The sequence below is a fragment of the Mandrillus leucophaeus genome, unplaced genomic scaffold (assembly GCF_000951045.1).
Source record: "Mandrillus leucophaeus isolate KB7577 unplaced genomic scaffold, Mleu.le_1.0 Scaffold146, whole genome shotgun sequence".
Taxonomy (NCBI): Eukaryota; Metazoa; Chordata; class Mammalia; order Primates; family Cercopithecidae; genus Mandrillus; species Mandrillus leucophaeus.
Genome location: NW_012101432.1, coordinates 3,697,840 through 3,710,657, shown reverse-complemented (window position 1 = coordinate 3,710,657; position 12,818 = coordinate 3,697,840). Strand labels below are relative to the sequence as shown.

General features: G+C 38.5%; 1 protein-coding gene across 2 annotated transcripts in view; it reads right to left on the bottom strand.

The window, feature by feature from the left end:
* LOC105535442 (formiminotransferase N-terminal subdomain-containing protein) overlaps positions 1-12,818 on the bottom strand; it is a 100,705-nt gene that overhangs the window by 50,422 nt on the left and 37,465 nt on the right. The window contains exon 4 of one of the 2 annotated variants that reach the window (XM_011974551.1): positions 10,513-11,246. The exons of the other annotated variant lie outside the window; for it this stretch is intronic. Within the exon in view, the coding sequence (XP_011829941.1) occupies positions 11,104-11,246 (143 nt within the window). The 3' untranslated portion in view covers positions 10,513-11,103. Of the gene's footprint in view, positions 1-10,512; positions 11,247-12,818 lie in introns of those variants that run through there. 2 annotated transcript variants of the gene reach the window in all.

Genomic DNA, 12,818 nt, shown 5'->3' with positions numbered 1-12,818 from the left:
TCACTGCATGATCTTGCCTCGACCTCCTGTGCTCAGGTCATCCTCCCACCTTAGCTTTCCAAGTAGCTACTACAGGTGTGCACTGCCATGCCTGGCTAATTTTTGTAGTTTTTGTAAAGATGTGGTTTTGTCACGTTGCCCAGTTTGAGTTTGGTCTCAAACTGCTAGGCTCAAGTGATTCACCCGCCTTGGCCTCCCAAAGTGTTGGGATTACAGGTATGAACCACTGTACCCAGTCTTGATTTTTTAAAATGTACATATTAAAAGAATAATTAGCCAGGAGTTTGAGATTAGCTTGAGCAACACAATCAGATTCTGTCTCTACAAAAAATACAAAAATGAGCTTGGTGTGGTGGCTGGTGCCTGTAGTCCCCTCTACTTGGGAAGTTGAGGTGGGAGGGCTGCCTAAGCCCAGGAGGGAGAGGCTGCAATGATCCATGAGCCTAGGTGACAGAGTGAGACCCTGTCTCAAAAAAATAAATAAATAAAGTAGTAATTACTCAAAACATGAGAGTTGAATATGGAACTTGAGAGTTCATTCAGGAAAATCCAATCAAGTCCATTTTATCTTGTTTTCTTATAATAATGAAAGATGGTTCAGAAACCACGGCCATTTTACTCAGTTGATTGAGAAGAGCTTCTAATGCTCACAAATTAGTAGCACATGATACAAAGTAGATTCTCTCGAAATTGTAACAATGACTAGAAATACAAGGTAATTAAGAATAATCTATGAACACTTGTTGTTGTTGAACAAAGAATGCTTTCAATTTTCCAATACATGGCTGCAACTAAGCTCTTTGTAGTTTCTCCACATCTTCACTGCCCAAAAGAAAATTTTGTAACGACTAATAATTTTCCTTAAAATTTCAGTGAGGCCTTAGATTGGATCACATGAAAACACCTCCCCGAATCTTCCAGAATTCCCCAATATTTTCCTTTGTAGCATATTCAGCACAGTTCTTGCACTCTTGGGGTGTAAATCCAACTAATGCTCTCCCTTTAGTACCAATTCCCCAATCACTTGCCAACTTTTTAACTTGAGCTTCTATGTAATGAGGAGACACGTAAGAAAACTGATCACCAAGGACACTGTAAGACACGTATTGGAAGTCTTCTGAGATTTCTGCAGCTTCTTGGTCATCAAAACTCTCCACGTTGCAGGCTATTTCAATTTTTCCCTCGTGGGGAAAAGCCATCGCTTGGACACCCTTCAATCCATTTGCATTTGAGCCCCGAATGGCACTAGCGATCTCTCTTCCTGCAGACATGTCTTGAGAATCTATGGTAATGCTGCAGTTCATCACATACGGGCTGGCACCAACACCTAAATCATTAGAAAAGCATGTTAATCAGGCAGAACAAAAGCCTCGTTTTGAAGATTCTATTCGTCAGCCAGTTTTAATCAGAGGCGTTTCCTTTAATTGGTTTTATTTAAAAACAGTACAAATATTTCTCATTGTCAACTCCAGAATTTTCTGAAGATAATATTTTTTTTCCATAACGAAAGTATTTAGGATATAATCAGGTAACTTTATCTACTATAAAAGTATCTGAAGGATTTTTTTTTTCCTAAAAGAGCTCAAACTTTCCAAAATACCAACAGAGAAAGAAAAGCATGGTTAAGAGCTAAGTCCATCAGCAGCAACAGGCCTTGGAACTTCATTCATTTCCAAGGCCATCTCCATGGGGTTTGGAATTCAATGACAGGCCTAAGAGTCTCAGAGACAGGAGTAAATCACACCTCTGTACCCACCACTCCCTCTCCCTGAAACAAACATTTGTCATTATTGACTTAGGTTAATATCAGATTAAAGTGAATCTCAAAACCAGTCTTAACTAGGGAAAGAAGTCACTAAAAACTAACAAACAGCCTTGAAACTGGGAAGAGCAAAGGGACTCATGTGTTTTGTGATGATGTGAGTTTGGCAGGGTTTGGAGCCAAACAAAACACAAGAATCCCCTCACACAGACTTATAAACCTCGTGCCTTTCTCTTTGTACAACCTGTTGGAGGCACCTCTTTCTTTTATCCCCAGCTTCACAAGAGACTGAGATGGCCATTGCCACTCTACAGCCCTGTTACGCTAGAGTTCAGGGGCAAATGTCCCGCTTTTCCCTGTCTCAGGGATGGTGCGGCTCACGTTACATAAATAGTGTGGCTCTAATTATAGTTTACACTATAAGATGGACAACTTGGTTAAATTAGCATTGGTATAAAAAGCTTACATTTGCAGTTTCCTCATTTTTGGGGAACCTTACATTTCTAAAAGCAAAGTTAAGCAGGGATTGATGAGGGATAAAGGGCTGACCTCATCTTCAACATGTGATCATTTCTTAGCTACTATTTCAACATTATTTTACTGTCATTCCTTTTTCTTGCTACTTTCAAACTTATTGCTCCTGATGTCAGTATCCATCAGAGAAGTGCCTTCTCGGTTCACTTTTCCCTAGACTTGATGGTTTGGGGGCTCTGTTGCCTAGCCTGGCTACTCTCATACTAATAGATGTTTTACAGAAAATCAGCACACGGAAACCACATTTCATCTTTTTCCCACACATGTACATAATGAAACATTTCAACTCCCGAGGCTGGGCCTCTTCCTCCTGGGAATTCTGCAGGAATGAATCAGATTACAGTATTTCCCCATAATGCTGATTTCATAAAAATTAAATTTCCTAACAGTCAATACATCTCTCTCATCATCTCATGTCCCAATCACTTACCCTAAATATCTTTAAGAACTATATCAGTTTTAACATTGCACAGAGTATAACTGGAATTTTTGTCAATGTTAATGTTGCCACTATTAACAGAAAACATCCAAACATTTTTCTCTCATCTACTCCCCAACAAGTAATGTTACAAATAGTCTTATGTCCTCAAATCTAGTGTACATATCCTATTTTGACTCAAGGAATGGTAATAACTTTACCATCGTTCCAACAAATAGTTGGATCACACTCAGGTTTTGCTGAAGAGTATATAACACTGAGGGTTACATCAGCACAACCATTCAAAATCCTTACCAGGCCTGTAGTGCTTCACCATTACACTTTGCTGTCCCATACCCATACCTTTAAGATGCCCAGTCACATTCAGATATTCACATGCAATTCATCAGCCTTGGGGAGCAAGTCACTTTCAAAGGAAGTTCCTGCTTATGGACCTGGGGCTCTCCCCATGACATGGGTCATTCCATCCCTGTGGCCCTGGGACTTTTCCTGAATCCCTCACCCAGCAAATTCCAAGACATCCTCTACCATCACATGTCTAATAACTTCCCCTTGTTAGTAGAATTTCCAAAGTTGATCATTCTTGCTATAAATGAACTCATTGCCTAAGATAAATTATTAAAGATAAAGTAAGTTTAGATGTAAGCCCTAAGGACAAGAGTTCAATAAAGAAATGTATGCTGTTCAGTGTCCCAACACCGACTTACTTGACTAAAATGAAACTCTTATTTTTAAAATTCCTTCAAAAGCATAAAGTTCATTTTTTTCTAGCAAAATAAAACATCAGAAATAACTTTCATACGCTTTTAAATAAAATAAGAGGTAACCACTTAACACAGGATAATCATTTTTCAAACGGGCCCTTGTCATATATATTTTAAATTCTTCTAGTAAGCTTTAGTTACACAATATTTTTGTTTTATTACTATTTCTTATTCAAGTAGTAAAAAAACAGAGACAGTTAACGAATCTGAGATGTTTCTGACTTAATCAGGGTAATAGTTTCCTCCCCAAGGTGGGGAAACTTCTCTCTCTTAGAGGGTGAAAGAAGAAAGAAAGAAGAGAAAATTTCTCTTTCTGCCCAAATTCACGCTTTTCCAATTTCCTCCATTTAATCCTTCCAAGTCAAAACCAATACGGTGATCCAATTATACTGAATCAGATTCTGTGTTTAAATCCAGCAGTCCCATTGACCTTATTTAAATGCTGAATTTGATTTTTTATGTTAATTTAAACCTACTAAGAAGGTATTTTAAATGAGAGAGATAATTAATCCCAGCAAATCGTATTTCTAGTTAAATGTCATATAATTAAAGTAATTCCACTTTTTGCTCTAAAATTAGAAACCTGATGTGAAAGTTTGTTTCTCAGTTTGCGGTTTCGCTCCACTCCCACCTCCCGCAGATTGGCACTCGGCTGCTCTGGTGGCAGCACGAATCCCCTCACTGCAAGGCTGAAATTCCAATTTTCTTCCAACACAACTGTCACAACGCCCTGAAGCAAGCTAAAAACAAGGAAAAAAATCTTTGGTATGATTTCGCTTTCCATGTGTGCTTTAATGAAAAATTTATCATTCTAAATATTGGTGTTTACTCCTAGTTAAATACTTTTTTATCAAAAAGAAAAAGAAACTGAGATTCAGTTGCTATTATTTCACAGAGAAATATAACAGGCCTGATGTTTTCCTGACAATTCCGTTATTTTCTTGTGTAGAAACACTGTATTTATCATATACTGTACGGCTGGTGATTTAGATATTGTTGAGACCTTATGGTGAACTGATATGGATGTAAACTCTTTATGCCAGATTGTTTAAGCAGAAAAAAACCAAATGCACTTAATTAACATCTGATGTGTAGCTTTCACAAACACAAATGCAATATTTGTGTTTGAGCACTGGCAGTAATGACTGTGAACTATGCTATTAATGTCTGGTTTAAAGATGCTTGTGGTAGGACCATGTCTGGAATAACACAAATAAAAAACTGCATTCAGACAAAACAATAGTGAAGAGCCCATTAGGAAAATGGAAAAGCAGCACTCAGAAGAAACACATGTATTTTTTTCCCTTTAGATCAAAATTATTCTCAAAAATAGTTCCAGGCACCATCATTTTCAATCAATTAAAGGTGAAAGGATTCTACATATTTTAACTGTACAGAAAAGAGTTTCACTTTAGGAGGTCCAAAGTTGTTTAGGGGTGTCTTCAGAAGTTCCATTCATTAAATTATACTTCTCTTTGGTGGCCAGTATTAAAGCATGCATGAAGAGAGAGCTGGGATGGTGTTTTAGGATATTTAGTACTTTTACATCTAAAGAGAAAACTTCAAATTTGTGGACTGCATTACAGTTTTAATAAACAGATTCTTTTCAACCAATTCAACTCCCTCATTAAACACTTTGTTACTGGGCTGGGTGCGGTGGCTCATGCCTATAATCCCAGCACTTTGGGAGGTCGAGGTGGGCGGATCACAAGGTAAGGAGATCGAGACCAGCCTGGCCAATATCGTGAAACCCCGTCTCTACTAAAAATACAAAAATTAGCTGAGCATGGTGGCATGCGCCTGTAGTCCCAGCTACTCAGGAGGCTGAGGCAGGAGAATCACTTGAACCCAGGAGGTGGAGGCTGCAGTGAGCCGAGATCACGCCACTGCACTCCAGCCTGGTGACAGAGCGAGACTCTGTCTCAAAAACAAAAAAAAACTTTGTTACTGAAAACCTGGTGAGTGCCAGGAACCATGCAGGTTCCTGAGTATAAAAACAGGAAGAAGGTTAAAATAAGGTAAAACCCTAGCCTAAATGTGGACTTTGCTTCAGAGTAACAAACAGAGCAAGGTCACCAGACTCAGAACTCAGGTTCAAAAATATAAACAGTTATTATACCAGAAACAATTAGTTATCATTATATATTGGTATTTTAAATTTTTTAGACCATGCACTAAAGAGAAACCACAGCTGAAACAGGACATTTGATGACTAAAGCCATAAAACTCAAACATAATTGCTAAGTCCAATGCTCCCATGGCGGGAAGAATGCGGGACTTGTGTGCATGTGGCTGAATTCACAGAAAAGAAAGCTAAGTGAGAACTGTGTGCCACAGGGCTAGGAAGTACTCTCGTGGGTCCAAATTCAAGTTCCACCTCAACGGGACACTGCCTCTGCTCAGCTGTCTTCCTGTAAAATGGCTATGACGTTTCCTTGCTCAGTGAGGCACTGTGAACCTCATTCTATTGCCTTTGAATCTTTCAGAGTAGAAATAATTCAGAAGACATTACAAACATAAGTATAAATTAACCTCCCATAATGAAGCCAGTCCAGATAAGAGGGAAACTCAAGTGACTTGCTACTCTCAGGTTTTTCAAAAATAGAACAGTGCCCTCCCTGAGTTCAGGCAAAGTCTAAGTCCTTCATGTTCCAATTGTAGGTTACATGCTTAGTGACACATTGAGACTTCCATTTTTCATCATCCCAACTAGGCTTCCTAGCCAGCATCAGCAAATGATTTTTAAAAATAGGCTCCTTAAAATGAGACTCATTCTAAAACTGGAAATTATTTTTCAAATACCAGATAAAGTCTTGGTGTGGAGTAAATTGGAGTATTCAATGTCAAGAAAAGTGCCTGATGATGCATTTCTTATTTATAGTAGAAAGAAGTAAGCAGGAAAGTGCTCAGTAACCCATTTAAATAACTAAACAGAAGCCCCTGATTCCAAGATGTACCAATTACCTCCATCTCTGACTCCTAGGGCATCATATGAAACTACAGTTCAAAGAATTTTCCCCGCATTTTTAAACAATGATGCATACATGCAGGCCATTCATACAACATATCAGACAGCAGTGTTTAAATTACCCCATAAATGTTTAGGGTTTTAAATATATATGTATGAAGTATTTATTTATAGATCTAAAAGTATCAACTATTACTGCTTTGCCCTTATTTATGTTCCCCACAAGCTGGCCAACTACAAACTTTTAAAAGGAATTTGGCTTAAAAGATTTTGTGTGTTTGGCACTGACTATGGGTGTTAATCATTTCTGAGCTCACTTCTTTTTCTCTTCTGTTTATAATATTCTTTGGGAACTTCAAAACAGAAACCTGTTTCCTTATAGATTCTGCTTCCTCTGCAGTACTGTGTAAATTAATTTGTCCTGGATTGTTGACTATACTGTACAGTTGATAGCGCCAATCATTTCTATTTAATTTTTGTAGGAAAAAACATAAACATAGCAACAATGTGTTGAGGTTTTTCTGTTTTGGTGGGAGGGAAAAATATGTTGGGAAACACTGACATAACCAAAAAAAATGTTAGAAAAATATATAAAGCCAATTAAATTTAAGCAAGTGCAAAATCGCTATTGTTGGGAACCAAATTCATTGAAAAATTAGATGAATAACATTTCTACCCTAAAGAAAGAGGTGTTATAAATTATACTTCAGTAGATATTACTTCAAAAAATGAAAGCGATTTACAGCCAGGCACGGTGGCTCATGTCTGTAATCTCAGCACTTTGGGAGGCCGAGGCGGGCGGATCACGAGGTCAGGAGTTCGAGGCCCTCCTGGCCAACATGGTGAAACCCCCGTCTCTACTAAAATACAAAAAATTAGCCATGCATGGTGGTGCGCGCCTGTAGCCCCAGCTACTTGGGAGGCTGAGGCAGAGGAATCTCTTGAAGCTGGGAGGTAGAACTTGCAGTGAGTTGAGATTGCACCACTGCGCTCTAGCCTGGGTGACAGAGTGAGATTCCATCTCAAAAAAAAAAAAAAGAAAGAAAGCAATTTACTTCTTTCTGGATTATTGTTTAAGGAAGAATATGTGCAATTAAGGTAACCTAATATTTTAGTAGAAAGTCTTAAACTCTACTATCTAGTGTGAGGAATATTAGAAACTAATTGTTTATTCACATCCCTTATTCACTGATCCTCCTTGAAATACTTTACTTTTCTGCTATTAGCATCTGCATTGAGCCTACTAAATGATGCACAAACAGACTGCCCAAACTTGGCAAATCGTAATTTTCTTGTTTCTTCCACAAGCTAAAGTTTCTACCCTTGGTCATGGGTACCAGTGGAAAAAGGCATATACGGGAAGAGCTGTGCTCCTTTTCCCTTCTTATCATGAATATGCCATCAAATATAATCCAAATACAGGCACTGAAACTTAGCTTTTATAAAATTTACCACTAATAAATCTTACTAATTACTCTGCAGGGAAGATGACGGAAATAATCACAGGATTGATTTAGAGATATTATGAAAATATGTTGGAAGCTTTAAGAATTTAAAAATGTTTTTCTTATATATAATACAAACAAAGTATGTACATATATATTTTACAATATTGAGATCACGCTGCCTATACTACCTGGTATCCCTTGCACTGGCTATTCCCTCTGCCTAAAACTCTCCTCCACATCTCCACGTGGCTAGTGGTCTCACTCCTTCAAGTCTTTGCTCTAATATTGCCTTTACAAAGAGGCCTAATTTGGATTATTCCACCTATAATCACAATACGGCCCCATTCTAGAACTCTAAATGCCCTTGTCCTGTTCAATATTTATTTTGGCTGTAGCACCTGTTATTTTCTAATGTACTACATAATTCATTTGTTTATTAAGGTTTTTATTTATGATCTGTCTCTTTGCCCCTCCCCAACTACAATGTAAGTTCTTTGAGGAAACATAAGTTCTATTTTGCCCACTGGTGATACTGCTTAGCACACAGTAGGTACTTAATATCTGTTTTATTAACTAACTTAACTGCAAATTCTCTCTACATTAGACTGCATTTTCTATGTCTCTGAAGGTTCTTCTAAAACATCATGCTTGAGTATGCCACAGTTTATATAAACATTCCCAAATAGCAAACATTTCCATTATTTTCAGTATTTGCTATTATAAATAATGCTTTGATAAACATCCTTGTACATGTCCCTTTTACTATTTCCTTAGGATTTATCTCTAGATCTAGAATTCCTGAAAGGCAGTTATATACATTTTTAGAGCTCTTCCTACGTATCACAAGCTCACTTCTAAAAAGTTTATACCAATTTATACTATCATTAACACTGTAAATGTCTCTAACTACATCTTCCCCAGTATTAAATATTACCTTTAAAATATCATCTTTAAACATTCGTTGTGCCAATTTTGGCATCTTAATGTTTTAACTTGGGATTTGCAGATTTTTATGAAAATTTTTATGTAAATTACAGATCTCCATGTGAGTAAAAACAGAATAAAATCATGGCCCAGGCACAGTGGCTCGCGCCTATAATCCCAGGACTTTGGGAGGCCGAGGCGGGTAGATTGCCTGAGTCCAGGAGTTTTGAGACCAGCCTGGGCAATATGGTGAATCCCTGTCTCTACAAAATATACTTGGAAGGATGAGGTGGGGGAATTGCCTGAGCCCAGGAGGTTGTGGCTGTAGTGAGCCGAGATTGCACCACTGCACTCCAGCCTAGGCAAATGCCATGAGACCCTGTCTCAAAAAAAAAAAAAAAAAGAAAGAAAGAAAGAAAGAAAAAGAAAAAATCAGAAATCCCAATGTGTTGACCATTTCAAATCAAACAATATAAAATAGATCATGATGAGGCAGAGGCACAGATTATCCAACCATAGGCAGGTGATAGATCAGACTGGGAGGCAATCCTCCCTTTAGTTTAAACAACTACATATCGAGTTTGTTCTTAGGAAACTAAACATAATTAGCGATAATATTGGCATTTGGTCTTATGCCTTTTATATCAGGTTAAAGTTTTTCCCATATATCAACCCATTTATTCTAACAGCATTGCAAAAATGAGAATTAAGTTATTCAAGTGTTTGCTTAACCTAATGCTCTGATAGCAGTATACCTATGCCTAATTCCTGTCCACCTGACTGCAATACCAGTCCACCTGGCACTGAAGCGACTGCATCTGTGGTATAATCTCTTCAGTCTTTAGGGAGGCTCAAATTAGAAACCAGGAAATAGATTTCTGAAAATTTAGTCATAAAACTTTACACTTCTCCATTTGTGAGACAAATCATGGGAAAATATGTGAGGTTCAAATTGGCAGAGAGCAATCAGTCTCTTCCTTTTTTCTATAACAAAATGTTGAATGAAATACATTTATAATATCACTTTTATTAAATCTCCTCTTCATAGGGAAGAAAAAAATGGCCCTTTAGTACTGTGTCAGGCACTTTACAGACATCATTTCAACCTCACAGTAATGAGAGGGAGACATTATTACGTCCATTTTATAGATATGGGAACCAAAGCATAACGAGACCAAGGAACCACGGTCACGCAGCCAGCAAATAGCAAGGCTGGGATTTCAGCATAGCCCCAAAACCTGTGCTGTTTTTTTTTAAATTGCATTGCTCTACTTGATTATAGATATTATTTGTTTAAGATCAGAATTCTGTGCCAGGGGCTAGTAACCAAAGACCTATGTGTAAATGATTCTGCAGGGCTTTGGCAGAGCTGTGCCATGAGAAATGTGTTTCTTATGCTCACCCACCTTTCACTCCTTGGATATCTAGTATTTTGGTAACTGCTTAAGTTATTGATTGACCATCAAAATGTGACCTTACATGGTTTAATTTGTGGCCCCCAACAGATGTTTGAGAATGAAACAACTGAGACTCAAATAAGTGACACTAGGATGCTGGAAATGCAGGCAACAAGGAGGAGTTCCACCTTTTCCTGATACATCCCTTAGGGGTGGGGCAGGGAGAGAGGGCAGGAGTGGCAGAGAGAGGCAAAAGTTGATGAGAGCCAGGGGAAGGAATAGTTTCTTTTCCCAGTCTTTAGTCTCTGTATTCTAGAAGTCCGTTATTTAGAAAAGATGTTTTCCAGGGTTCCTCTAGAACTGATTTCCAGCTGTAAGTACCAACTTGGCTACACTGATATTTAAGTATTGAAAGACCTTTCTACCAGCTAGAAGTGATCTCTCCCTAAGTCCTCCCTCCCCAGGTGTCTCCATCACACCCCAGGGCACACCCCACACCATTCACAGATAGGGGCCTCCAGGACCCTGCCCCAGTGCCAGGAGCTATGAGCATTCTTTTCATCAGTGATCACATTGCAGGGCTAATGATATATCTTGAATATCCCTTCTGGGGGCCCTCATCAAATACCTGACGGGTGCTTCTAGGCTCACAGGTTAGCTTAACAGGGCCCGGGTGAGAGTAACAGCAGAAAGGAGAGCCTCACCCATTTAAGAAGTAGCCACTCCTATAACTCTTCCTGCATTAAGAGGGTGTGACTCAGAAAGGGGACCTCAAGTTTAAAAAAAAAAAAAATACAGAGCAAAGCAAAAACCATGCTCAGAACCTGTTAAACCACATCTTCGGGCAGGGGCAGCTCCCAGGTCAGGCTAAAGAGCACTGAAATCTCTCCTCGTGAACCAACCCAGCTGCTTCCTTCTCTGGACAAGACTACGCTTCTCAGGCAGGTCAGCTTCGCCAAAGAGAAACACGCTACAGCTAGGAACATGCCGCACCAGATCCTCAGCAAAGCCTGTAGCAGAGGGAATTTTAACCAAAGAAAATCACAATCAAGCCAAATCTTAAAAACCAAAGCATATAGTTTTTTTGCTGTAGTAAAACATATTTAACATAGAACTCATCATTTTAGTCATTTCTAAGTGTCCAGACCAGGCATGAAGTTGCACACTGTTGCACAAGCATCACCACTAAAGCACATGATTTATACAAATTTTAAACATCAAAGCTTAAACATAATGAATGTTCCATTGAAGTTAATCTCACAATAAAAGCTTGCCTTGATACAAGGAGACTTGAATTTCTAACCCATGGCAAAGCTAATTTCACAGTGGAAATGTATATGTAGGATTAATGAAATTAGTGCCTTCAATTTTTGAACAATGTTATAATAGTCCCAACTTGTAAATATTGTCAGAAGGTATAAAAAGTTAGGAGGGCAAGGGCCAGTAACCACACTGTCTAATATAGCAGCCCCCAGCTGTATGTGCTATTAAAAATTAATTCTAATCAATTAAAATTTTCGTTAGGATTTATCTCTAGAACTAAAATTTTAATCGATTAAAATTAAATAAAATGGGCCAGGGAAGTGGCTCATGCCTGTAATTCCAGTACTTTGGGAGGCTGACACAGGAGGATAGCGTGAAGCCAGGAGTTCAAGAACAGCCTGGGCAACATAGTTAGACCCCTATCTCTACAAAAACTAAAAAAAGAAAAGAAAAAAATGAAAAATGAAGTTTTTTAGTTGCACTTGTCACATTTCAAGTACTTAATAACCACACATGGCTAGTGGTCTCCATATTGGACAGCACAGATAAAGAACATTTCCATCACCACAGAAAGTTCTATTGGACAGCTCTGAGCCAGATGCTCTATAAGGAAGCCTAATATTTAAACAAAATTGGAGATTACTCCAAATGACAGAACATTTTTCATCTTCCTCTGCCATTCTTCATATCTGGATTCTCTGGATATGATTTTATCTTCTCAAGGCAAAATATAGAATTGCTGGGCTTTTCTAGATTACTCCTTCACAGGACCTCTGCTTGTTTTCTAGGAGCTAATTATAGTACCCTGTAAGCAAGCACAGAGATGGCATACATTTTGTCTGATATACGGAATATAGGTGCTAAGGGAATTCTGGTGCTGGCTTGGGATAGCAGGAGTGCAGGCCTTCTTTATTTGTTACATATCATGGATCATCAAAATAAGGGCTGAGATGAGACTTCTGGCCACAATAAGCATAGGAGACCGTCCCAACTGCAATTTCAGGGTTTATTATTTGTTTAATTCTAATGCAGGCTGCCATGTTAATGGAAGAAGTGAAATGTGGAAGACACCGAAAAAACATTTGGTACCACTGGGGTGTAAAAAGTCTTAGGAAATGTTTTGGTTTTGGTGAGTTTTTTGTTTGTTTGTTTGTTTTTTGAGATGGAGTCTCGCTCTGTTGCCCAGGCTGGAGTGTAGTGGTGCAATCTTAGCTCACTGCGAACTCCGCTTCCTGGGTTCAAGCAATTCTCTTGCCTCAGCCCCCGCAAGTAGCTTGGATTACAAGCACGTGCCACCATGCCCAGCTAATTTTTTTTTT